Source organism: Tursiops truncatus, chromosome 3, assembly GCF_011762595.2.
Source record: "Tursiops truncatus isolate mTurTru1 chromosome 3, mTurTru1.mat.Y, whole genome shotgun sequence".
NCBI classification, from domain to species: Eukaryota; Metazoa; Chordata; class Mammalia; order Artiodactyla; family Delphinidae; genus Tursiops; species Tursiops truncatus.
Genome location: NC_047036.1, coordinates 164289994 through 164314542, shown reverse-complemented (window position 1 = coordinate 164314542; position 24549 = coordinate 164289994). Strand labels below are relative to the sequence as shown.

The window sequence follows — 24549 nt, the reverse complement described above, 5'->3', positions numbered from 1 at the left end:
CAGACTCCAGACGCGCAGGCTCAACAGCCATGGCTCACGGGCCCAGCCGCTCTGCGGCATGTGGGATCTTCTCGGACCGGGGCACGAACCCGTGTCCCCTGCATCGGCAGGCGGACTCTCAACCACTGCGCCACCAGGGAAGCCCCAGTTGTATGAGTTTTGACACATGTAATCCCCACCACTGGCTTATTTTTCTTAGCAAAATTCATTTGAGAGTCATCCAAGTTATTTTGTGTTTGAGTAGTTAAAAAGGAAACTGTTTCTTTCTACTTTTGCAGAAAACTTCTGACACAAAATGTGTTTGGTTTTTTCCCCACACCAACCCATTCTCCAATACTCTATGGACATTAACTGGGTGAACTACAGTTTAATTCAATTCTGACACTAACTGGAGTTTGTGCAGATCCCACAGGTTAAGGGCTTAGTCCCACAAGACCTCCCCCACTTCAGATGTCAGTCTCAAATCCAGGTTGTCACCTGTGCTTTTGGGCGACCAGCTATAAATCAGAGGTACCTACAACCCCCTCCTCTGGTTCGATAATTTGCTAGAACGGTTCACAGAACTCAGGAAACCAGTTTACTTACTAGATTGCTGGGGGGGGGGGGGTTGGTTTTTTTTAATTTTTAAAAATTTATTTTTTGTATTCCCCTCCTGGTTTATTTTATTTTATTTAATTAATTAATTTATTTATTTTGCGGCACGCGGGCCTCTCACTGTTGTGGCCTCTCCCGTTGTGGAGCACAGGCTCCGGACGCGCAGGCTCAGCAGCCATGGCTCACAGGCCCAGCCGCTCTGCGGCATGTGGGATCTTCCTGGACCGGGGCACGAACCCGTTTCCCCTGCATCGGCAGGCGGACTCTCAACCACTGTGCCACCAGGGAAGCCCCTCCTGGTTTATTTTAAAAGATACAACTCAGGAACAGCCAGATGGAAGCGATACATAGAAAAAGGAATTGGGGGAGGGACTTGGAGCTTCCCCAGGTGTGCCACCTTCCCAGCACCTTGATATGTTCAGCAACCCAGCAGCTCTCCAAACCGTGTCATTCAGGGATTTTGATGGTGGCTTCATTATGTAGCCACGATTGACTAAACCATTGGCCATTCCACTGGTGATTAACTCAACCTCCAGTCCTGGTCCCTGAACTGGTCCAGCCTCTCTAATCACATGGTTGGCTCTCCTGGCAACCAGCCCCCATCCGGAGGCTGTCCGGGAGTCCCTAGCAGTCAGTCATCTCGTTAGCATACAAAAAGATACCTATTACTGTGGAGATTTCCAGGGTTTTAGGAACTGTGTACCAGGAAACCAAGGCTGAGGCCAAATATATATATTTATTCTTTCACAGTACTTATGGTCCCCGACTTATGACAGTTCGACTTACGATTTTTCAACTTCATAATGATGTGAAAGCAATACGCATGCAGTAGAAACCGTACCTCAATTTTTGATATTTTCCTGGGTTAGTAACATGTGGTCTGATTCTCTCTTGTGATCCTGGGCAGCGGCAGCAAAAGCCGCAGCTCCCAGCCAGCCACGCGATCATGAGGGTAAACAATTGATACACTTACAACCGTTCTAGACCCGTACAACCACTCTGTTTTTCAGCTTCAGTACAGTACTCCATAAATTACATGAGCTATTCGGCACTTTATTATAAAATACGCTTTGTATTAGATTATTTTGCCCAACCGTAGGCTAATGTAAGTGCTCTGAGCACGTTTCAGGTAGGCTAGGCTACACTGTGATGTAGGTAGTTTAGGTGTCTTAAATGTGTTTTCAGCTATCGATATTTTCAATTTATGGTGGGTTTATCAGGACATAACCCTGTCATAAGTCAAGGAAGAGCTGTAGTTCACGTTTGTGGTTTTGAAATTGCTGAATAGTATTCCATGGCATGGCTCTGCTACCGTTTATCCATTCACCCGTTGACGCACACTTGATTTGCTTGTTTCTAGTTTTTGGTGACTATGAACAGAACTGCTCTAAACATCAGTCAGCAGGTTTTTGAGTAGAAGTATGTTTTTATTTCTCTTGGGTAAATATATAGGAGTGGATTTGTTGGCTTGTACAATAAGCGTGTGTTTAATTTCATAAGAAACTGACCAGCTGTCTTCCAGAGGGGCTGTACCACTTTGCATTCCCATCCGCAATGAATGGGAGTTCCAGTTGCTCTGAATTCTTATCATCACTTGATATCGTTGTCAGTTTTCATTTGTTTAGCATGCTAGTAGGTGTGAAGTGATAGTCCATGGTTTTAATTTGCATTTCCCTAAGGAGGAATGATGTTTCCTGTGCTGATTTGCCATCTGTATATCTTCTTTGGTGAACTGACCATACTTTTGCTCATTTTTTCACTGAGTTATTTGTCTTCTTCTTATTGAGTTTTCAGAGTTCATCATGTACGCTGGCCACAAGTCCTTTGTCAGATATTTTCTCCCAGTCTATAGCTTGTCTTTTTATTCTCTTGACAGTGTCTTTTGCAGAGCAGTTTTCAATGTTTTTAAAACGTTTTTTGAAGTTTGTTTTTAAAAGAAGTTGGAATTTTTGACTATTTAAAATTTCTGGTTTCTTTACTAAAATTGGAACATCTGGTTGGTCAGGGTCCCCAGCTCCACTCTGCTTTTTATGTTGGCCGCCTGACCCCTGGAAACATTTGCTCTAAGGGGAGGAATGTGCTCTGATGGGGGTCAAGTCGGCAGAGGGCAGCAGTTAACATTTTGGTCTGAGGAATCACAAGACTTCGGTTTGAATTCTGACCCCACCATGACCTTGCTGTGTGACACAGAGCCAATCATTCTCCTCTCTGAACCTTAGTTTCTTCATCTGTAAAATGGAGGCAATGAAGTCCTTCCCCATTCCCTCACCCCAGGACTGGCCCGGAAGAAAGGCCCAATATATGGAAATTGATATCACTGTCCTGGCCTAGGAGATTTCAGATTTATTTCTTGGCAGAGGGAACATTCAAATAAAATCTTAGGCTGAAATTCAGTAGTAGGACCAGAAAGGGAGGGAGGGTTCTCTTTCTTCCCCCTACCCCCTTGTACCCACCAGAGCATTGCCTGAAGTTGGCTGACCAGTCTGCTAACCCCCTGACTTTAAGAGTAACAGACCAGAGGAGGCAGTGACCTTCTTGAAGTCACACAGCATGTCACAGGCACACAGCTCCCCACTCTCATCCTCAAATCTTCATACTGATTGCCTTGCTGAGTTCACTACCCAGGTGGCATATATGAGGCTGATAGACTTGTAGTTGCCAGTGTTTTCTGAGCTCTTTGTTAAGCACCATTCTGAGCGTTTTGCCTGTGTTGACACTGGTCACCTGGATGGCCTGAGGCAGATGGTGGTTGTCCCAATTTTGTAGATGAGGAAACTGAAATTCCATCTTTCCCTCAAGTTACGTAGCCGGGAAGTGGCACAGCCAGCTTTTCCCTGACTCATCCTGAGGGTCTGTCTTGCCAGTGCCACCAGGCTGTGTCCTGTCTCTGTCATCTGTCTGTATTTCTGCTCAAGCCACACCAATTTCCTTGCTGGTCCTCCAACAAGAACCAAATCCTGCCAGTGGGCGTTTGCACTTGCTGTTTCCTCACCCTGGAGTACTTTCTCCTACCTCCTGACCTGTGGCCTACACCTTCTCATCTTTCAGGACCTGCTCCTGAAAGATATCCTGCAGATATCACTTCCTCAGAGAGGCCCGTCTCAACCATATCAGCTAAAATCACCTCTCCAGTCACCCACCTCACTTTTCTTTTTTCTGCGGTACGCGGGCCTCTCACTGCTGTGGCCTCTCCCGCTGCGGAGCACAGGCTCCGGACGCGCAGGCTCAGCGGCCATGGCTCATGGGCCCAGCCACTCCGCGGCATGTGGGATCCTCCCGGACCGGGGCACGAACCTGTGTCCCCTGCATTGGCAGGCGGACTCTCAACCACTGCGCCACCAGGGAAGCCCTACCCACATCATTTTAATTCTCTGCATGGCAGTCCGTATATTCATTCATTCACTCATACATTGATTCATGCGATTGACATCTCTTGGGCATCCACTGCGTGTCAGGCCATGTTCTTGGCCTAAAGTATACAGTAGTGAACAAAGCAGACAAAAGTCCTTGCCCTGCAGAGCTTAGTTCTAGAAGGGAAGGCAAACAGTGAAGAGTAAAATATAGAATGTGTCAGGTAAGTAGTATTTATTTTAAGGAAGGGAAATGTGAACTATAAGGGCAGGGGTTGACATTTTAGATGGGTTGGTCAGGAGAGGCCTTCCTGAGGAGGCAACATTTGAGAAGGAGCCTGAAGGAAGTGAAGGAGGCGCCAGTGGAGATCTGGGCAAAGGGATGTTCAAAGGCCCTGAGGCAGGAATGTATCTGGAATGTTAAGGAACAGTTAGGCGGCCATTATGGCTGGAGCAGAGTACGTGAGGGGTAGACTGGGAGGTCGTGGGGAGCGTCTGTGGGCACAGCAAGGACTTTGGCTTTTGCTTTGAGTGAGCTGGGAGCCGTAGAAGGTTCTGAGAAGAGGAGTGATGTGACCTGACTCAGGTGTTCACAGGCTCCCTCTGGCCGCTGTAGGAGAGCAGACTGGGGGGCAAAGACGGGAGCTGGGGACCAGGGCAGAGGCGAATGTACTGGTCCAGGCAAGTGTTAAGGTGGGGCCGGCCGAGGAAGGGGTGCAAAGTGGACAGATTCTGAACAAATTTGGTTGATTTGAGGTGCAAAGGAAAAAACAGAGCCAAGGAAGACCCCACGACTTTTGGGGTGTGCGTTGCTGCTAGGTTAACCTTTTGATAGTCTAGCCCTCCCCGTGTCATCTCTGTGAGGGCAGATCATGGTCTGTCTTGGTCCCTGCTGTGTCTCCAGCTCCTGCAACAGGACCTGGCCCACAAAGGCGCTCAGTTACTGATCTCTGTCATTTCCTGTCTCCCATCTCTTTTGGGGTACCTGTCTCTCTGCCAGGAATTTCCCTGGTCCCCGTATTCCTCTTGACCCACCCCCCCCAATGGCATCTCAGCCCCCCTGACCCCTCTTCCTGCCCGCCCCTTGCAGCTTGGAGGCGGAGAATGGGCCGACGCCATCGCCAGGCCGCAGCCCCCTGGACTCGCAGGCGAGCCCGGGACTCGTGCTACACGCTGGGGCGGCCACCAGCCAGCGCCGAGAATCCTTTCTTTACCGCTCAGACAGCGACTATGACATGTCACCCAAGACCATGTCCCGGAACTCGTCGGTCACCAGCGAGGCGTGAGCACCCCCGATCCCTACCCGCCAGCTCTTCCAGGCCTGGCCCCAGCACAAGCTGCCCTTCCCAGCAAGGAGGGGGACACTGCCCAAGTCCCCGTCCACCTGCACACCCATCCTCCCTAGTGAAAAGTAAACAGCACCCTTATCCCCTGTCGAGGGCTCAGTCCCTCTGTAGCATGTCCACCCAGCGGCGTATGAGCGCCCACCCTATCTCTGCCCCCTGCCCAGCCACGCTGAACCCCTCCCTCAGGCCCAGCCCAGACTCAAGTCCATATAGTCCCCGCCTACCCAACCTGCCCAAGCCCACTCCTACCCCTTGGTTTTTGGGGACCTGGCCCACCTCATCCCGTCTCTCCAGCAAGAAGGGAGCCAGCCCCTCCTGGCCACCACTTGCTTCCAGTGTGTCCACCTGGGCTGACCCCCTCTTCCTCCCCCACTCTGGGCTTCCCAAAGCCAGCCCCCCTTATCATGACCACCTGTGGAGGTGTGAGCACTCCTGATCTCTTCAGCCCCCTTCCCTCTCATCCAGTCCTCCAGCCCTGCCCCTACCCATCGAGGCATCCATCTCACCTCCCCGCGGCTCCTTCCGGCCCTCCGCCCCCTCCCCGCCACTGGTCTCCCCAAGCCCAGCCCCTATGGTGTGTTCATCGCCCTCCTTTTGTCTCTGCGCCCGCCTCCCCCCCGCCCCACCCACACCCCTGAGCCCTTCTCCCTGCCCGGCCCCCCGCAGCATGGCCACCCTTGTGAGGTGTAAGTGTCCTCCCCCCACCGACCCACAGAGCCCCCTTCCTGCCCACCAGCCTCCCTGGGCCCAGCCCCCCCCCAGAGTGACCGCCCCCCCAAGAGACTTGCTTCCCTGCATCCCAGCCCCTCTCCACCCCGGGCCCTTGGGGGTCCCACTGTGAGGACCCCTGACCTGCCCCTGTCCTTGTAGGCATGCAGAGGACCTCATCGTGACACCGTTCGCCCAGGTAAGACCCCTCCCCTAAGGAGGGAGGGGCTCTAACCTTACACCACACTTGGGGACAGGGGCCCAGCCCCCGCTGCCCCTCTGGGTGGACCACTTTCCTCACTGTGGCTCCCCAACTCAGGTGCTGGCCAGTCTCCGGAGCGTTCGCAGCAACTTCTCCCTCCTGACCAATGTGCCCATTCCCAGCAACAAGTAAGTGGAGGTTGGGCCCCAATGCCCCATGAACATGAGGCTCAGCACACCTGGGTTCAACTCTCCGTGCTGCTGTGTGACCTCAGGCAGGCACTTGACCTCTCTGAGCCTCTGTTCAAGTGACAGCTCCCTCTGAGCCAGTAAATCATTGTGATTTGAATGCCTAAGACGCAGAAACTTTTATAAATAAAGACGGAGGGGTCTGGACAGAGTTCTTAGGTGGCCAGCCACCCCAGCCTCTGGGCCACTCCTAGCCCTGATGCCAACTTGCTGGGCAAATAGCATCCTCTGGTGCCTCTGTTTCCCCTCCATAATATGGGAATTTCATAGTGTCTCCATTAGAGAGCTGCTGTGAGGAGTTCAGAAGGTGATATATAGAAAGCACTTGAATATTGCTCAGCACATAGTAAGTGCTCACTAAATAGAAGTAGTTGTTATTATTTGGGGGCAGAGGTGTGGCTGAGAGCTGCTGGTCCCTCTGGGAGTGGGCGGCAGAGCCATCCTCATGTTCAAGGAGCTGGGGGGAGGGATGGTCAGGGAAGCAGGGACTTTGGAGACACAGGACCTGACCCTACCAGCCGTGTAGTCTTGAGGAAGTCAGTTCACCTCCTGGAGCGTCAGTTTCCTCATCTGTAAAATGGGTTCTTGTGGGGCTCTGTGAGAGGCTGCGGGCAGAGTACATGGCAGCATGCCTGGGACACAGAGAAGGCTCAGAAAAAGGAAAATCAGCATTCTTCATGGACAAGGGGAAGCAGAGATGGGGGAGAACCAGGCTGTTGTTGGAGCCCCATTTCTTTGCAGGCGGTCCCCGCTGGGTGGCCCAACCCCCATCTGCAAGGCCACGCTATCAGGTAACTAAGCCCCGGGGGATGGGAAAGACCCCTCTTGCTGCCCCAGTGGGGGGTCCCTCACCCGGGGAGGCTGTCTCATCCCCCTCTCCCTGCAGCCTCCTCACGTGGTGGGCCCCCATCACCTCTGGGGTCTGCATGTAGACCCTCTCAGCCACTGCCCTGGCTGCTCCTTCTCCAGAAGAGACGTGTCAGCAGTTGGCCCGGGAGACGCTGGAGGAGCTCGACTGGTGTCTGGAGCAGCTGGAGACCATGCAGACCTACCGCTCTGTTAGCGAGATGGCATCGCACAAGGTGTGCAAGGCCTGTGGGGTGGGGCCGACTGCTGGGGTGGGGTTAACTGTGGGGCGTGGCTGGTGGGCGGGGTCAGCCTGTGGCTAGAGCCTATGGGGTGGGGTCAATCCCTGGGCGGACTTTGTAGCGCCTATAGATTCTGACTTCTCCCAGGGCTGGGGGGCCCTGGGGTGTATGTGTGTGCGTGTTTGTGTGTGTGTGTGTCCGTAGGTGACCATCTCTCCCGGGGGGTGGGTTGTATGTTTCTATGGTTTGTGAATGTGTATCTGTGGCTATGGGTCTATGTGGCTGTTGATTTGTTGGCTACATATTTGCAGCGTTGGAAGGTGTGTTCCAATAGGATCCGGCAGGAGTGGCATGCACGTGTGTATCTATGGAGCGTGTATGGGTGTGCACAGCTGATTACGTGGGGCTGTAAGTGTGGGGGGCTGTGGCAGAGGGGTGTGTATGTCTAGAGGTGTGAGTCGGTCCAGATGTGAATCTGAGTGTATATCTCCATGTGTTTGTAACTGTGTGTGTGTGTGTGTGTGCGTGCGTGTGTGTGTGCACGCTTGCAGGGCTGTGGGAGAGGGTGCAAGGCTTCCATGCATAGCTGTGCAGACTGTGCACTGCACAACTCCAGGGGACACCATTCAGAAAGCAGGCAATGTGAATGACACTTCCTGGAGTTGTGCAGCATGGGAGCAGCCCTTGTGGGAGGATGCCTATCAGGAAATGAATGTGCAGGTAGAGGTGTCTGTGTTGGGGGGTGCATACACCATGGGTGGAGGTTTGTCTGGGAACATGTGAGTCTGAGGGCGCTTGTGTCCCTGAGGGTGTGTTGAGCATCCGAGAATGTGACTGTGTCTCCGAATGTAGGTCTGTGGGTGTATTTCTACGATGGGGTGTGTGCGTGTGTATCTGTGGGTGTGAGTGTGAGTATCCCCTTATGGATTTGTCAGGGCACATATGTGTCTAAGGACACATGGGTATTTGTGTTTGTTTACAAGTGTGTCTGTGGGTGTGTTGAGTGTGTCTGTAAGTGTGTCCAGTATCTGGGTGTTTATCCCTTAGTGTGTGTCTCCACATCTGAGTGTGAGTCTGCGTTCTTGGAAGGGGTGTGTCTGAAGGCATTTGTATTTCTGTGAGGTCAACTATATACCTATAAATGTGTTGAACAACAGAGTTGTGACTCTGTGTGTGTGTGTGTGTGTGTGTGTGTGTGGTCAGCAAAGGACGGAGAGCATTTGGGTGTTGGAGTGTATTCGAGTGCATGAGTGTGTCAGGTGTCTGGCTGTATTGGTGTGGAAGGTGTGTCTGAGTGTGGGTGTGTCTGTGTGTGGAGCATGTGGGTGTGTGTCTGTCTCTGGGTGTGTCCACGGAGGGGGCACGTCCTCTCCAGGGTGTGCGTGCCTCCCTGCCTCTCCCCAGCAGCCCCAGCTGGGTCCTGCCTGAGGCCCGTGGGCTCCAATGCCCCTTTAACGCCCCCCCCACCTCCAGCACCACCTGACATCGAGTGCAGCCTGCCAGTGCTGCAGTGAGCACGCACACGCACACACACAGGCGAACACACGGAGCCCAGAGCCTCCGAAGCCTCCTCCTGGGACCCTTACCCTGCCACCCCCCCATGGGCAGGGGTCCCTGGCCGCCTCCAGCCGCTGCCGCGCGAGTGCCCATCGGGGCCAGGGGCTGGCGGACCATGTAACCGGGTCTGCTGCCGGGAGCGCGGAGGGGAAGGGAGCCCCCAGCCCTGCTGGGCCGGCCCGGGCCCCTCCGCGGCTCCCCCTTCCACTGCCCACCTGCCCAGCACCCTGCCCCCCCGCCCCCCGCACAGTAGCTGCTAATCCCGGGACTCCCCAAGCCCAGCCTCTGTGTGCGGCAGCCCTGAGCAGGGCTAAGACTCCAAGATGCCCTTGGTGGATTTCTTCTGCGAGACCTGCTCCAAGCCATGGCTGGTGGGCTGGTGGGACCAGGTAGGGGAACTCGGGGTGGAGGATGGGCAGGAGCCCCGGCTCTGGTCCTCCCACCTCAGACCCTCCAGCCCCCGGTCTAGGCTTGTGTGTGCGGCTGTGCACGTGTGCGGCCTGGACGTGAAGCCTTGTGACTGGGTCTCTCTGTGTGTGGCCCAGGGCTGGGCGTGGATGGCGGGTGGCTGGGGGTGTGAGTCTTTCTCTGGGTGTGACTGCCAGTGCACACACGTGTGTGTCTGCAGTGGTGGGGGGCTGCCTGACTATATGCTTGTTTGCCTGGGTCAGGGACCAGGGGGTGGCCCTGGCTGAAGTCACGTGGCTCTGATTGTGGTGTTGTGTTTGGGGCCATGTTTATGAGCCCAGAGCGGCGTGATTTTCTGGGGCATGTGACCCCGAGTGTCAGTGACTGCCTTATTGTGTATGCTCCTTGGTTTGTGTGTCTGGGGCTGTGTAGAACTGTGTAATATGGGAGTCTGTGTGCGGTTGTGTGACTTTGTGGGTCCATCGTGTGTGTATGTGTGTGTGTGTGTGTGTGTGTGTGTGTGTGTGTGTGTGACTCTATGTGTGCCCAGGCCTCTGGCAGCAGTGGGAGGAGGGAGCGCTCGTCCTGATGTGGGCCATGCGGGCTCACCCTTCCTGCTGAATGTCCCTCTTGCCTTTCTGGACAGAGTCTGCTCCTGCTTTGGGGGTGCTTTGGTGGAGCTTGGGGGCGGGGAGCCGATGCCCTTTCTCCTCACGCACAATGTCACAGCAGATGCTTGTGTGAAGTGCTATGGGGGGACCAGCCTGGTTCTGGGTATACTCCGTCCACCTGTGCATCTGTCCACCACTCTGAGGTTGGGGGAGAGGGGGCTATGATGGGAACCCCCTCCCCTGGGTGACTGAACTAGGGTTTCCTCAGCTCACTATTCTCCCTGCCCCGGTCAAACCTCTCCACCCAGAACTTCAGGACTACATTCCCTCCTCCCAAACCAGGCTGGGGGCTGGGGGCCGGGACCCTAGGGAGTGGGGTCCCTGTCTGGGAAGACCTGGGCCAGGGGTAGCTCTGGGAAGGCAGGGGTTAAAGGGCCCGCCGGCTGCCCCCCCTTCCCCCAGCTCAGCAGCTGGTTGGAGGGGGAGTTGCTAAGGAGACTCCCATCACCATGGTGACGGGATTCTCCTGACACCCCATTGGCTTCCTGTTAGGTAGGAGCCCCTCCCTTCCACAGGTGCCCCTCTGGCTCCTCCTTGGGGGGGAGAAGGAGGGAGTATGGGGAGAGGAGCCCCGCCTCCTCAGACAGGGAGGGGTATGCTGAGTCCTGACTCCCCAAGCCTGGGTACCCCCATCCAGAGCTGGGAGGAGAGGAAGGACTGACCCCTCCCCTCTAGCAGCCTGCTGAGGACTCTGTTGGCTGAGCAGAGAAGTGAGAGGGACTCACGGGTTCTTCAGAAGTTTCTTGAGAGGGCCTGGCCTCACCCCCCCACACCCACACCTGCCATGACCCCATCATTCCTTCCTTCTTGCTTCCTTCACCTTAGTTCAAGAGGATGCTAAACCGTGAACTCACACACCTGTCAGAGATGAGCAGGTCAGGAAACCAGGTCTCTGAGTACATCTCCACCACATTCCTAGGTGAGTGAAGGGTGGCACTTGTGTGTGGGTGGGTGTGTGGGGGGAGGCATTGCATAACTGGACTGCAGGGGGCCACCGCAGACCCTGGGTCCTGTTGCCCACATTTGCCCAGGGAACCCCGACTCAACTCCCCAAAGGTCAAAGTCACCACGCTCAAGAGCTACTATATCGCGATGCCCCCAAATTTAGTGGGACCCCAACTTCTTTAGAACACCCACATTTAAAAATCTCTCCAAGCTGCAAAGCTCCTCCAAACTTAGGGGAACCCCATTGGAACTCTTAAACTCAAGACCCCAAGAAACTCCCAAACTCAAATAGAATTCCTAAACTTTAAAATGCCTCCAGGCTGAAAAGTCTCCCAAAATTCACTAGAATCTCCAAACTTGGATTTCAGCCCCCCCCAAATTCAGAAGACCCCTCAAACTCAAGAGAGGTGCCTGAACTCACTAGGGTTCTCAAACTTAAGGGAAACCCTGCCCTTAAGAGCCCGTAAAAGACCCCTAAACCTTTCCACCAAGCTGAAGAGTCTCCCAAATTCAGTAGACCCCCGCAAACTTTAGATACCCAAATTTAATAGGATTCTCCCACTGAAGAACCTGTAAGTGATTCCCCAAACTTAGGAGAATTTCCTAACTCAGTGGAACCCTGAAGACAGTAGAATACCCCAAATTCATTGGAACCCTCAAGCTCATGGGGATCTCCAACTCATCCTAATCTCATCCTGAACCCAAGAGACCTAGCTGAGGATATCCCCCACAAACTCAGGATAATTTCACCCTCAGAATTTATTACCAAAGGTCCCCGAATTCAGGGCACCCCCCACCAAGCTGGAAAGAAGGTTTCAGAGTTTCAAACACTCCCGTCAGTGGGGGTGTGGTGTGCCTGAGATCCAGCCAATAAGAGCACGGCATGCAAATGAGCCTTCTTAGGCCCTGTCATTGACTGGCGGTCCCCAGGTCACAATGGGTGGCCCTGGCTGGGCTCTGGAAACCCTAAAGAGCTCAGGAAAGGGGCTTCTGGGGCTGGTCCGCAGAAAGCCTGGTGTCCAGGGGGTGGGGGTGGGGGTCCATGGAGCCAGAGACCACCCTTCCCTCCCGCCTCCCAGCGCTGTCCGCCTCCACCCGCCCTCTGGGTCACCATGGGGGTGTCTTCCCTGCCTGCTGGAGAAGGTTCCCTGCCTATCCCAGGCAGGCGGTGGCTCTCTCTAGCATCCCCACCCTGCTTCCTGACTTCCCACACCACCCCCATGCCAAACTTGGTGATTGGACGGGGGCTACCCCATAGCTCCAGGCTGGCCCCAGGGTCCCCACTCCAGCCCACCACCTCCCAGAAGAGTTCCTACCTCCTCTCTGGTTTCCAGTCCATAAGTAACCAACAGCATGACACCCAGAATAGGTCTGCCCTCCTGAGTGAGACTTCCCAGGACTTGAGGGGTTGGTGGCGGGGGGGCGGTCTGAGAGCCAGATGAGGGAGCCTCTGTGAGGTTCTCATGCTGGCTTCTCCTCTATCTTCTGCAGACAAGCAGAATGAAGTGGAGATCCCATCACCCGCAATGAAGGATCGAGAAAAACAGCAAGTCCCACGGCAGAGACCTTCCCAGCAGCCTCCGCCCCCTGGGCCACAGTTCCAGCCCATGTCTCAGATCACCGGGGTGAAGAAGGTGGTGCATAGCAGCAGCCTGAACGATTCCAGCATCCCCCGCTTTGGGGTGAACACCGATCAAGAGGAACTCCTGGCCCAAGTGGGTGGGGCCTCGGTGGGGGGGGGCTGGGCTGGAGAGGGGCAGGGTTCTCCTGGGGCCCAAAGAAGGACTGGGCTTTGGATCAGCCTGAGATGAGGATTCGGGTGTACCTGCTTTATGAGACTCTCAGGAGAGAGGGAGTGGTCTCAGCTGGTGTCCACAGGGGGCTCTGGAATATGAACAACAGCACTGAGTGGAGCCCACCTTGAGGCAAGTGTGCTGACATTTTATACCCTTGTGTCAGTCATTGGCTGGGGGCTGTCCCCAGGGTGGATGGCATCACCCCCTCCACATAGCTCCTGTGAGGGAAGAGCCGATTTTTGACAAGGGGCAGCTGTGAGTCTTTGTAAGCAACAGCCCCAGCAGCAGGGTGATGGGTGCATTGAGACCAGTGAAGGGAATCTGGGCAGAACCCAAACAGCATCCACTACAGACCAGACCTGGATTCGCCTCCTGGCTTTTCCATGAAATCTTAAGCCAAGGGGCTCCCACAATGATTTGCACAGTGGACTTGATGCAAGCTCAGTGGCTCCCTCAGCTGACATTTATTGTAACCCTCTGCGTGCCAGTACTGGCCAGGGCTCTATTCAGTCATTCAGTGTTTATTGAGCACCTACTATGTGCTGGTGCTGTTCTGAATTCTGGGGAGACATGGAACATTAGCCCATGTTCCTTTCCTCTCAGCGCTCAAGAGCAGTTTAACTGAGGCTGAGCTGTGCTTTGGGGTCAGCCACGCTGGGTTCACATCCTAGCTTTGCCACTTGTGAGATGCAAGGTCTCGGGTAAGTCATGTCGCTGCTCTGAGTTTTGGTTCCGTCACCTGCCATGTGAAATCAAGCGCTTAGTGCAGTGCTTGGTGGATAATACACACTCAGTAGACTCTGGGGTTGCTTTGTTATTTTCTGGCCCAGTAGGACCTGGGCAGTAAATTCTATACTGCTGAGCATGCCACCTACTGGGTGAGCGATAATGGTGCCACTATTCAGACCAGGGTTCTGAACTCCTAGAAAAGAGTCTAGAGGGCCCTGGGCCTTGGGGGCTCCTGACCTCTGGCCTCCATCTCCACCAGGAATTGGAAAATCTGAACAAGTGGGGCCTGAACATCTTTTGCGTGTCGGATTATGCGGGGGGGCCGTTCCCTCAGCTGCATCATGTACACGATATTCCAGGTAGGGCGGGCTGAGTGGGGCTGGATGCAAGGGAGGGGGCGGGGCGGGGAGCAGAGGGCCGGTGTGGGGGTCACCGCCCCCTACTCTTGCCCTCAGGAGCGGGACCTGCTGAAGAAGTTCCGCATCCCGGTGGACACGATGGTTACATACATGCTGACCCTGGAGGACCACTACCACCCCGATGTGGCCTACCACAACAGCCTGCACGCGGCTGACGTGCTGCAGTCCACCCACGTGCTGCTGGCCACACCTGCACTGGATGTGAGCATCGCCTGGCCCCCATGTCTCCCCAGCTGCCCCTCACACTATCCATCTCCAATCTTCTGTTTATCTCTCTGACCCTGAGTCTCTGACGTCCATCTCTCTCTGACCCCGTTCCTCTCTCTCCTGACTCCCCATCTTTCTTTTTTTTTTTATAAATTTATATATTTATATTTGGCTGCGTTGGGTCTTCGTTGCTGCGTGCGGGCTTTCTCTAGTTGCAGCGAGCGGGGGCTACCCTTCGTTGAGGTGCGCAGGCTTCTCATTGCGGTGGCTTCTCTTGTTGTGGAGCACGAGCTCTAGGCGTGCGGGCTTCAGTAGTTGTGGCTTGCGGGCTCTAGAGAGCAGGCTCAGTAGTTGTGGCGCAAGGGCTTAGTGGCATGTGGGATCTTCCCGGACCAGGGATCAAACCCGTGTCCCCTGCATTGGCAGGCGGATTCTTAACCACTGTGCCACCAGGGAAGCCCTCCCCATCTTTTTTGACTCCCCATCTCTCTCTTACCCTGTCTCTCTGACTCCCCATCTTTCAAACCCATCTCCCTCTGCCCCCAGGCCGTATTCACGGACCTGGAGATTCTCGCCGCCCTCTTCGCAGCTTCCATCCATGATGTGGACCACCCTGGGGTCTCCAACCAGTTCCTCATCAACACCAGTAAGTGGCCCGCCACGGGGGCGGGGCCTGCTGGGCTGGAGGCGGGGCCTGCGGGGGGCGCCCTGGGTGGGTCCTCCCCTCTCCTGACTGCCCGACCCTGCCTGGGCTACAGATTCTGAACTGGCGCTCATGTACAATGACGAGTCGGTGCTGGAGAATCACCACCTGGCCGTGGGCTTCAAGCTGCTGCAGGAAGACAACTGCGACATTTTCCAGAACCTCAGCAAGCGCCAGCGGCAAAGCCTGCGCAAGATGGTCATCGACATGGTGGGCGGGGCGAGGGGCGGGGACAGAGCGGGAAAGGTCACCCTTGGAGCAAGGGGGCATTGGGGAGGGCCAGGTCTGAGTCTGGGACAGAAAGGCCCCTAGTGGGGGAGGCGTCCTTTGGGAGTGGGTCGTGGCGGCTGATTGTGCGGAGTGAAAACTTCAGAGGCCCTGCCCAGGTCAGTACAGCGGGCAGCCAGGCTTCGACGGCCCCTGTGACAACTTCTTGCCCACAGGTGCTGGCCACGGACATGTCCAAGCACATGACCCTCCTGGCTGACCTGAAGACCATGGTGGAGACCAAGAAAGTGACCAGCTCGGGGGTCCTCTTGCTGGATAACTATGCCGACCGCATCCAGGTGCCCCCCTCCCCACACCGTATAGGGAGATTGGACCCTCCCCTCCCCCGTTAGGTCTGGGTTGCTGCCCCTCCCTCTGCTCCAGCTCCCAGGTTGCCCATCTTCCTGTCTCTTTTTCTCTATTCCATCTAACCCTTTCCAACTCCCACCTCTCCATCCCATCTCCCCCCATCTCCTCCAGTTCGCTCTTCCCTTTCCTCATCAACCCGTTTCCATGTCCCCCACACCCCTGTCTCCCCACCGCCTCTTTTCCCTTCCCTCCCTCTGCCCTTTGCTCATCAACCTCGTCTCATCTCTCCCCTTCTCTTCCCCACTCATCGACCCTCTTCCCTCACCTCTTCTACCTTTCTCCATCTCCCCGCTACCCATTCTCCCCTACTGTCCTTCCAAAGGGGAAGTAAGGAAGCCTGAGGCCTCAGACTAGGACGGGGACACGGCCTCTGAAGGTCCCCCACCCCATGCAGGTCCTACGGAACATGGTGCACTGTGCAGATCTCAGCAACCCCACCAAGCCGCTGGAGCTGTACCGCCAGTGGACCGACCGCATCATGGCCGAGTTCTTCCAGCAGGGTGACCGTGAACGCGAGCGTGGCATGGAGATCAGCCCCATGTGCGACAAGCACACGGCCTCGGTGGAGAAGTCTCAGGTACAGTCTCGGCACCACTGGAAGAGAGCAGGGCGGGCCTCCTCACCCCACACCGGCCTGGAGCTCCAAAGGCCCAAGAGGTCCTAACCTGCCCGTACACAGTGTCAAGTTTGTCTTTGTCTGTTTTTTCCTTCTCTATCCTGATGGGAAATAGGCAACACTTTCTCCTCCACAAAACAATTGAACTGAGCCTCTGGACTCATAAGTTGTAGTTTTGCACCCAGACAGTTGTAACTCATTTGTAGCAACTGCTGTAACATCAGTAATAACACTTATCCGGCCCTTAATTACAGACTTCATGTCCTTTCAGCCTCTCGGTTTCCCTATAACCTGGCCACTCATTTTGTGCCTGAGTTTTGGTGGAGTTTGTTGTTGCTGTGTGGCCACGCCACGTGGCATGCGGGATCTTAGTTCCCTGACCAGGGATTGAACCCGTGCCCCACTGCAGTGGAAGTGTGGAGTCTTAACCACTGGACCACCAGGGAAGTCCCTTGGTGGATTTTGAAGTGAAGTTAAATGACTCGTCTCCATCACGTGCCTTTTTAATTTAACGAGAGGGACAGAAACACAGTCTCGTAAAAGACAACACTGAAGTGTGAATATGAGACTTTCTCACTCTCCCTGCTTCCAGCCTCCTCCCTGGTGAGGCCTCTTCCCGGTTCGGTGTGTATGCCCTTCCCATCCAGGGTTATGCAGCCTCAACACTGTTGGCATTTGGCGCTGGATCATTCTTTGTGGTGGGACCGTCCTGTGCACTGTAGGGTGTTGAGCAGCGTCCCTGGCCTCCACCCACTAGATGCCGGGAACGCCCTCCCTTTCCTGCGGTAACAACCAAAAATGTCTCCAAACACTTCCAAATGTTCCCAGGGCATGCACACAGCCCCAAACCCCTGATGAAACCCAGTTTTGCTTGTTTTATTATGTATTTATGTTCACAAGCAACTTAATAGCAATAGTTTGTGGGTTTAGCTCTTTTAAAAAATATAAACTGTATCAATATATACCTTTTTGCGGGAGGGGAGGCACTGCATGGCTTGCAGGATCTTAGTTCCCCGACCAGGGATTGAACCTGCGCCCTTGGCAGTGAAAGTGCAGAGTCCTAACCACTGGACCGCCAGGGAATCTCAATGTATACCTATTTTTATACAGCTTGCCTTTTCTTTCCAAAAATGACTTGGAGATCTGTGCACATTATTACACATAGATTAAGCTTATCCTTTTTCACTACTGTATAGTATTCCCACAGAGACAGATGAATAATGGTTTGTGTAGTGAGTGCTCTGTGGGTGGACATACAAGTGTTTAGTAGTTAGGGATTCACAGTGACTCAAACAGGATAAAGCTGTATTGGTTTGTTTTTCTCTTATGTAAGGAAAGTCTGGAGAAAGGGAATTTGGCTCTCTCTGGCTCCACATAGTTGGCACGCACCCCAGAACTTTCAGTGTTTCTCTTCTGTCATGCGAAGCTTGGGGCTTCTCTCCTCAGAGATGTCTCTTGTGGTCACAGATGCTCTTGAAGCTCCAACCATTCCTCCCTGGAATGTCGGGGAACTAAGATCCCACATGCTGCATGGTGTGGCCAAAAAAAAAAAAAATAACTGAAAACAAATAAACTAATGCCCAACCGATGTATATATGGAGATGTTTCCAGTTTTTGTTTGCATCTCATACGTGGTTTTTTTCTTTTTTTCTTACTTGTGCAAGAGTTTTTCCAGGGTGGCTCTGGAGAAGCAAGATTGCTGGGTCCAAGGGTATCAACATCTTTTATTTTTTGCCACGCCACGCAGCATGCGGGATCTTTGGGACTTCCCTGGCGGCCCAGTGGTTGGGTCTTCACCTTCCAGTGCGGGGGTTGGTGTGGGTTCGATCCCTCGTCGGGGAGCTAGGATCCCACATGCCTCGTGGCCAAGGAACCAGGACATAGAACAGAGGCAACATTGTAACAAATTCAACAAAGACGTAAAAAAAATTTTGTATTAGATCCCGCAGCATGGCGGTGCAGTCTGCACCAGCAGATCCCTGGTTTATTCGTCCTTCTCCCTCCCTCAGGTGGGTTTCATCGACTACATTGTGCACCCGCTGTGGGAGACGTGGGCCGACTTGGTTCACCCAGATGCCCAAGAGATCCTGGACACTTTGGAGGACAACCGGGACTGGTACTACAGCGCCATTCGGCAGAGCCCATCGCCACCACCCGAGGAGGAGCCCGGGGGACCAGGCCACCCCCCTCCACCGGATAAGTTCCAGTTTGAGCTGACGCTGGAGGAGGAAGAAGAGGAGGAGGTGTCCACTGCCCCAGGTGCAACTGAAGTGCAGGAATTGTCCACCGCCCAGGACGTGTTCCCAGCTGAGGAACCGTTGGAGGTCGATGGCCAGGACCAGTCTACGGAGGTGGAGGTAGAGGAAATGTACTTGACACAGCAAGCAGACTCAGCAGATAGTGTGGCTGAGGGTCAGGACGCGTCCACGCCCCCAGGTGCATCTGTAGGCTGCAGCAGCCCCCCTGCCCTGTCTCCCGAGAGCCTCCCTCTGCCTGTCTTGAGGACCCCGCCCCCTCCAGAGGAGGACCCGGGCCTTCTGGGCCTCCCCTCCACGGCGGCCGAGGTGGGGGCCCAAAAAGAGGATCAGGCTGCCAAAAGGGCGTGCTGCGCCTGCACAGGAACATCGGGCGAGGATCCATCCACACTCCCAGCTCCTGGAGGGTGGGGGGCAGCTGGAGGCCCTACCTGAGCCTCAGCCTCTACACCCCGTCGGCCTCCCTGCCTCCCGCCACCACCATCACCCCCCCACCTCCTCCACTGCCTCAAAGACTCTTGGGCCTCCTGAGAAAAAAGAAAACAGAAAAGTGGGGTTTTTTCTCTTTTCTTTTTTTCCCCTTTCCCCCCACCCCCTCCCATTGGGCCTCTTTTTGGAGGTGGGGGCTGGGGAACAAGGGGCTGAGGTCCCCGAAGGGATTTTATTTTTGGAATTTTAATTGTTACATTTTTAGAAAAAAAAAACAAAAAAAAACACAAAAAAGCCCAGGATGAAACACAGCAACTGTAGATGCTCCTGTACCCAGCTCCCCTCGGCCAGCTCCACCCCCCTCCTCTGACCCACCCCCGCTTCCCCCTCCCACCCCCCGCCCCAAGTTCCAGGCTCAGTCTTCCGGCCTCTTCGGGCTCTTCACCTGGTGTGGGGTCTCCCCCCAGACTTTTCTTCTGAATTGGGGAGGGTCTCTAGAACCCAGCCAGGAATAGCCATTCTGGGTGGGGCCTCTGGGGGCGGGGAGGGGGCGCCCCATGAGCTCTCTGCCCTCCCCCCAAGAAGTCTTCAGCCTCATTTTGCACAAACCTGGCAATACTGACTTGGGGGACGGGCAGGGGGGAGATGGGTGGATCTTAGGAGGCAGGGGTAGGATGTTGGAGGGACATTCACACCACCCACCTGGGGTCTGAGGTTTGAGGAGGGTGTGATCCACCTCCCCCCTCCACCGGCCACCCCTTTCCCCTTCCAGTCTGGTTTCCGTTTGAATTTTCTCCGTTTGCGGGGGCGGGGGATGGCTTGGAGCCGCACCCCTCCTTCCAGCTGCTTCTCCTCTTGTTTCTGCCTTAATGATTCCCACGGCCATAGGAGGGGGGGTTGCAGTGGCTCCCACCTGCACCTTGGGTGGAGTAGGGCCAGGCCTGGAGCCCCCCTCGTGGGCACAGCCCCCTCCCCAGCATCCTCCTGCCCCCCCTCCCCGACTCTTTGCCCTAGGAGGAAGCAATAACGGTGTACACCCACGTCCCCTTTCTGGGCAGCCCTTCCCACCCTGGCAACCAAGGTCGTCTCTCCTTTGCCCGCACCTTGCCAAGCCTACCCCTAGCTCTTCCCCCAAGCAATACGACAGACAGATGCAAGGCCATTTTTCTCCAAGCCATGAGGGACTGTTTGGAAAGAAAGACCCCCTCTTCCCCTTCCGCTCTGCCCCTCAGCCTGGCTCTGCAGCTGGGCAGGACCGTCCTCTCTCTCTCATCTCTCTCCCCTCCAGTTCGGAGCACACGGTACTGTAGCCCCCAGCTCCCCCCAGCCTTCCATCTGTCTGTCCTTCCCTGTGGGGAGTACCACCCGCTCCCACCCCCATGATGCTGTACAGGGTTCATTTTTGTAGCGAAAGTAGTTTCAGTCCCAGCCGGCCACCGGAGTGGGCCTTTTTTTTTTTTTTTTTTTTGGTTTTCTTTCTTTGTTTCCTTTCTTTTCTTTCTTTCTTTCTTTCTTTTTTTTGTACATACTGTAAGGTTGGTTTGTAAATTATTCTACAGAGGCAAAAAGGGAAAATAAACTTGCCCTTCCCCCGCTGACTCAGGGGAAGGAGGGTTTGGGGGTCTCCCGATGGGAGTCTCCATTCCTGCTGTATTATACAAACTGTACCATAGACCCCGGAAGTGTGGACTCAGCGCTGTTGTTAACGGCGAGTCATGTCATCAGAGGGGGTGAGGGAGGACTGCGCAGACCCTGCCCCTCCCCCGGCCCCAGGGCCAGGAGTGATTGGCAACTGGGGACAGGGACCCCGGGGGGTGGGGGAGGGGAGTCAGTACCCCCTTGAGCTGCTCTGAGTGTTGTCCACTTTGATGATCAGTCAGTCGGTCTGCTGATCGATACTCAATCCTTCGATCTTGTCTCCAATTAAACCGAGGCTTTCACCGATCTTCCTGGCTGATGTGGCTTCCTTTCCCATCCTGTTTCTCAAGGTGTGTGTCTCTCTCGCTATCTGTCTGGGGAGGGGTGGGGAAAGTGAGCGGGCTCTGTCCCTGCCCCTTCCCAAGCAGACAGAACTTGAAGGGGGTGCAGATAGTTTGGTGGGAGGCAGCCCCCTGGCCTGGGCCAGGTCCAGGCACAGGGGCTGCAGGTTGTAATGTGGAGGTTCAGACCACGCAGTTTTTGGAGGCCAGCAGACCCAGGTAAGCCTTGTTTCTCTCACGTGGAGCATATCTGACGCAACTCGGGTTCTCCTGGTACCACGAAGTCATTCCTGGAAACCTGACTGACCCCCGCCTCCAACATCTGGTTGCCAGGTCGCGATAAAAGCACTTGGATCAAATTCTGCCCTGCAGACGTTAAACTTGATTTATTAGCACAAGAGAATTTACATCTGTAAGTTCCATGAATTCTGGCCATGATAGTGTTGCAGCCCTCACGCTGCATTAAAACAAAACCAAAACAAACAAACAAACTTGACTGTCCTAAAGCCCATGAACCTTAGGATGTATCTCAGGCAAGATGAATCCTCCAAGTTCACACAGGACCAGCTTCGGATTTTAGCTCTGTTTTTCCGACGAGTTCATACAGGATCGGGGAGCTAGGGAGTCTCAGGTATTTTAACCAATCCACATATTTGAATACTGTTAACTCCACCCCTGGGAGCCCATTTTTCCAACCTTTATCAGCCTAATTAAATTTTTTTTTTTTTAAAGCCTCTGATTATCTTTATTTTATTTTATTTTATTGTGGTATGCGGGCCTCTCACTGTTGTGGCCTCTCCCGTTGCGGAGCACAGGCTCCGGACGCGCAGGCTCAGCGACCATGGCTCACGGGCCCAGCCACTCCGCGGCATGTGGGATCCTCCCGGACCGGGGCACGAACCCGTGTTCCCTGCGTCCTCAGGCGGACTCTCAACCACTGCGCCACCAGGGAAGCCCTATCAGCCTAATTAACAAGCCCCGATTTCACCAATAAAACGTTTCTGCCATTCATTATGCTAATGAGCAAAACTTCCCTTGTGAATAAAGATAAAGATGGAGGAAGTGTTTGTGATGCAGGTTTTCAGACTAGAATACGGGCTGCCTCTGGTGTGTAATAAACAGAGATACACACGTACACACACAGTCCTTAAGTGGTTAAGCACAGTGGGACCAGTATATATTCACAGCATGTGTCTTCTGAAACAAAATGATGGCAGCTTGGGACTTCCCTGGTGGTCCAGTGGTGAAGAATCTGCCTTCCAATGCAGGGGATGCAGGTTCGAAACCTGGTCAGGGAATTAAGATCCCACATGCCGCGAGGCAACTAAGCCCACGTGCTTTAGGGCCCGAGAGCCACAACTAGAGAGCCCACGTGCCGCAACAAAGAACCTGCACACCACAACTAAGACCCGACGGAGCCAAATAAAAAATACTGAAAAAAAAAAAAAAAGGATGGCAGCTTCCCTGGATCTGAGGATAGGCCGACCCACCTACTCTGCTGTTTGTCTCTAGTGGCCAAGGACTGGTTTGGATCCCAGTTCTAGCTGTGTGACCTTGGGCGTGAGCTCTCTGACCTGCAATTGTTTCATTTATAAAATGGGGTTAACAAAAGTTCCAGACTAGAGAGGGGTGTCCAGTGAAACTTTCTATGATGCTGAGAATGTTCTATGTCTGCGCTATCCAATAAGGTAGCCACTAGCCATACGTGGCTATCAAGCACCTGAAATGTGGCTAGTGCAACTGAACTAGAGTTTTAATTTTCCTTTACATTAAGTAGCCACGTTTAGCCAATGGCTGCTCTATCTGACCGCGCAGTACTGGCACTTAAGCGGGAGAGTTAATGTAGAGGGTTTAATATATACAAAGGTTCTCCTGCTTGACTTTGGCTTAAAGATTCATAGTAGATATCCTGGGCCAGAGGAGCAGGGGCCAGCCTGGACCCAGGGGGGCGGAGCAAAGCTGAAAAACTAGGTAGAAGTTTCCAGGGAATCTGAATTTTGCGCAAGAAGCAACGAGGAGACACAGTTGTTTTCCCGAGGGTGTTTCAAAGGGAAGCAGAGTCGGGGAAAGGGTGTTGGGCTGGGGGTCAGGAGGCGACAGTATCAATCCCAGCCTGCAGGGGGTTAGGTGGGCGGCTCTGGGTGAGCCTTCTCGCTCTGGGCCTCAGTTTTCCCAAGTGTAAAAGGGTAGGAGTGATGTCCCACATGCCTCCTGAGTTGGGACTTGGTGACAGTCTGAGAATGTGGGTCAAAGGATAGAGGTGGCATGTGACCGTCAGCTGGCTCTTTAAAATTCTCCTGTTGGGGAGTTCATCTTTCCTCGGGGAAAGGTGGCCAAGGGCAGAGAAGCCCTGTAATCTGAACAGGACAGGGGGCCCTGGGAAGGGGTGGAGTCAGTTCATTCTTTGAAGTTGACGTCAGCCACTTGCAAGCTACAGGGGTCTGGGGCAAACGGTTCCACCTCGCCCAGGCTTCAGAGGGCTCTGCCGTATGCTAAACTCATTACTCAGATTATTTTATCAACTTTCCAGCTGTTCTTGAGATAGGTACTATCATTTTGCAGATGAGGAAACTGAGGCTGAGAAGTGATCTCACAGTGTTGAGAAAATTCAGGGAAATAAGGCAGGGATCTCACTTCACCCAATGCCTGTTTGACAATGATAGCTGCCTGGTACTTTTATATTATTATCACTATTTTAGTTCACATGCACAAAATTATGAGATGTGGGTAATATTTCTCCCTCTTTCTCAGCATCAAAATATATGGAAGTAAAATGAAAAGAAGACAGTTTTCTTTTTTCACCTATTGGCAAATAATGAAAAGATGGACCATCCAGGGGTGGGCAAAGCACTTTCATAGTTCGTTAGTGCTGGTAGAAATTAGCACATACAGCTCTCCAGGAGTCGTCTGACAATATTTATCAAAAACATAACTGTGCATGCATTTTGACGCAGACGTTGCACTTTTAAAAATATTTATCCTAAAGAACCAGTTGGTGCTCACTTCGGCAGCACATATACTAAAATTGGAACCATACAGAGAAGATTAGCATGGCCCCTGCACAAGGATGACACGCAAATTCGTGAAGCGTTCCATATTTTTGCAAATCAAAACTACAGTGAGGTATCACCTCACACCAGTCAGAATGGCCATTATCAAAAAATCTACGAACAACATATGCTGGAAAGGGTGTGGAGAAAAGGGAACCCTTTCACACTGTTGGTGAGAATGTAAATTGATACAGCCACTATGGAGAAGAGTATGGAGGTTCCTTAAAAAACTAAAAATAGAACTACCATATGACCAAGCAATCCCACTACTGGGCATATACCCTGAGAAAACCATAATTCAAAAGGACACATGTACCACAGTGTTCATTGCAGCACGATTTACAATAGCCAGGACATGGAAATAACCTAAATGTCCAGCGGGGCTTCCCTGGTGGCGCAGTGGTTAAGAATCCTCCTGCCAATGCAGGGGACACGGGTTCGAGCCCTGGCCCAGGAAGATCCCACATGACGCAGAGCAATGAAGCCCATGCACCACAACTACTGAGCCTGCGCTCTAGAGCCTGTGCACCACACCTACTGAAGCCCGCGGGCCTAGAACCCGTGCTCTGTAACAAGAGAAGCCACGACAATGAGAAGACCGCGCACCGCAACG

General features: G+C 53.8%; 1 protein-coding gene and 1 non-coding gene across 2 annotated transcripts in view; both read left to right on the top strand.

Moving 5' to 3' along the window:
* The window catches only part of PDE4A (phosphodiesterase 4A), a 37364-nt gene extending 16513 nt beyond the window's left edge, over window positions 1-20851 (top strand). Inside the window, 15 exon segments of the mRNA XM_033854346.2 lie at window positions 5035-5226; window positions 6161-6197; window positions 6318-6388; window positions 7190-7239; window positions 7418-7530; window positions 10998-11091; window positions 12609-12832; window positions 13902-13958; window positions 13960-14001; window positions 14098-14262; window positions 14815-14914; window positions 15027-15181; window positions 15415-15537; window positions 16002-16184; window positions 18233-20851. Coding sequence (XP_033710237.1) covers window positions 5035-5226; window positions 6161-6197; window positions 6318-6388; window positions 7190-7239; window positions 7418-7530; window positions 10998-11091; window positions 12609-12832; window positions 13902-13958; window positions 13960-14001; window positions 14098-14262; window positions 14815-14914; window positions 15027-15181; window positions 15415-15537; window positions 16002-16184; window positions 18233-18913 — 2287 coding nt within the window. The 3' untranslated portion in view covers window positions 18914-20851.
* A 3030-nt stretch (window positions 20852-23881) lies between these two features.
* Window positions 23882-23988, top strand: LOC117312051 (U6 spliceosomal RNA). Its single transcript, XR_004526219.1, has one exon. It is a non-coding gene; the product is annotated as a U6 spliceosomal RNA (small nuclear RNA).
* The last annotated feature ends 561 nt before the right edge of the window (window positions 23989-24549 follow it).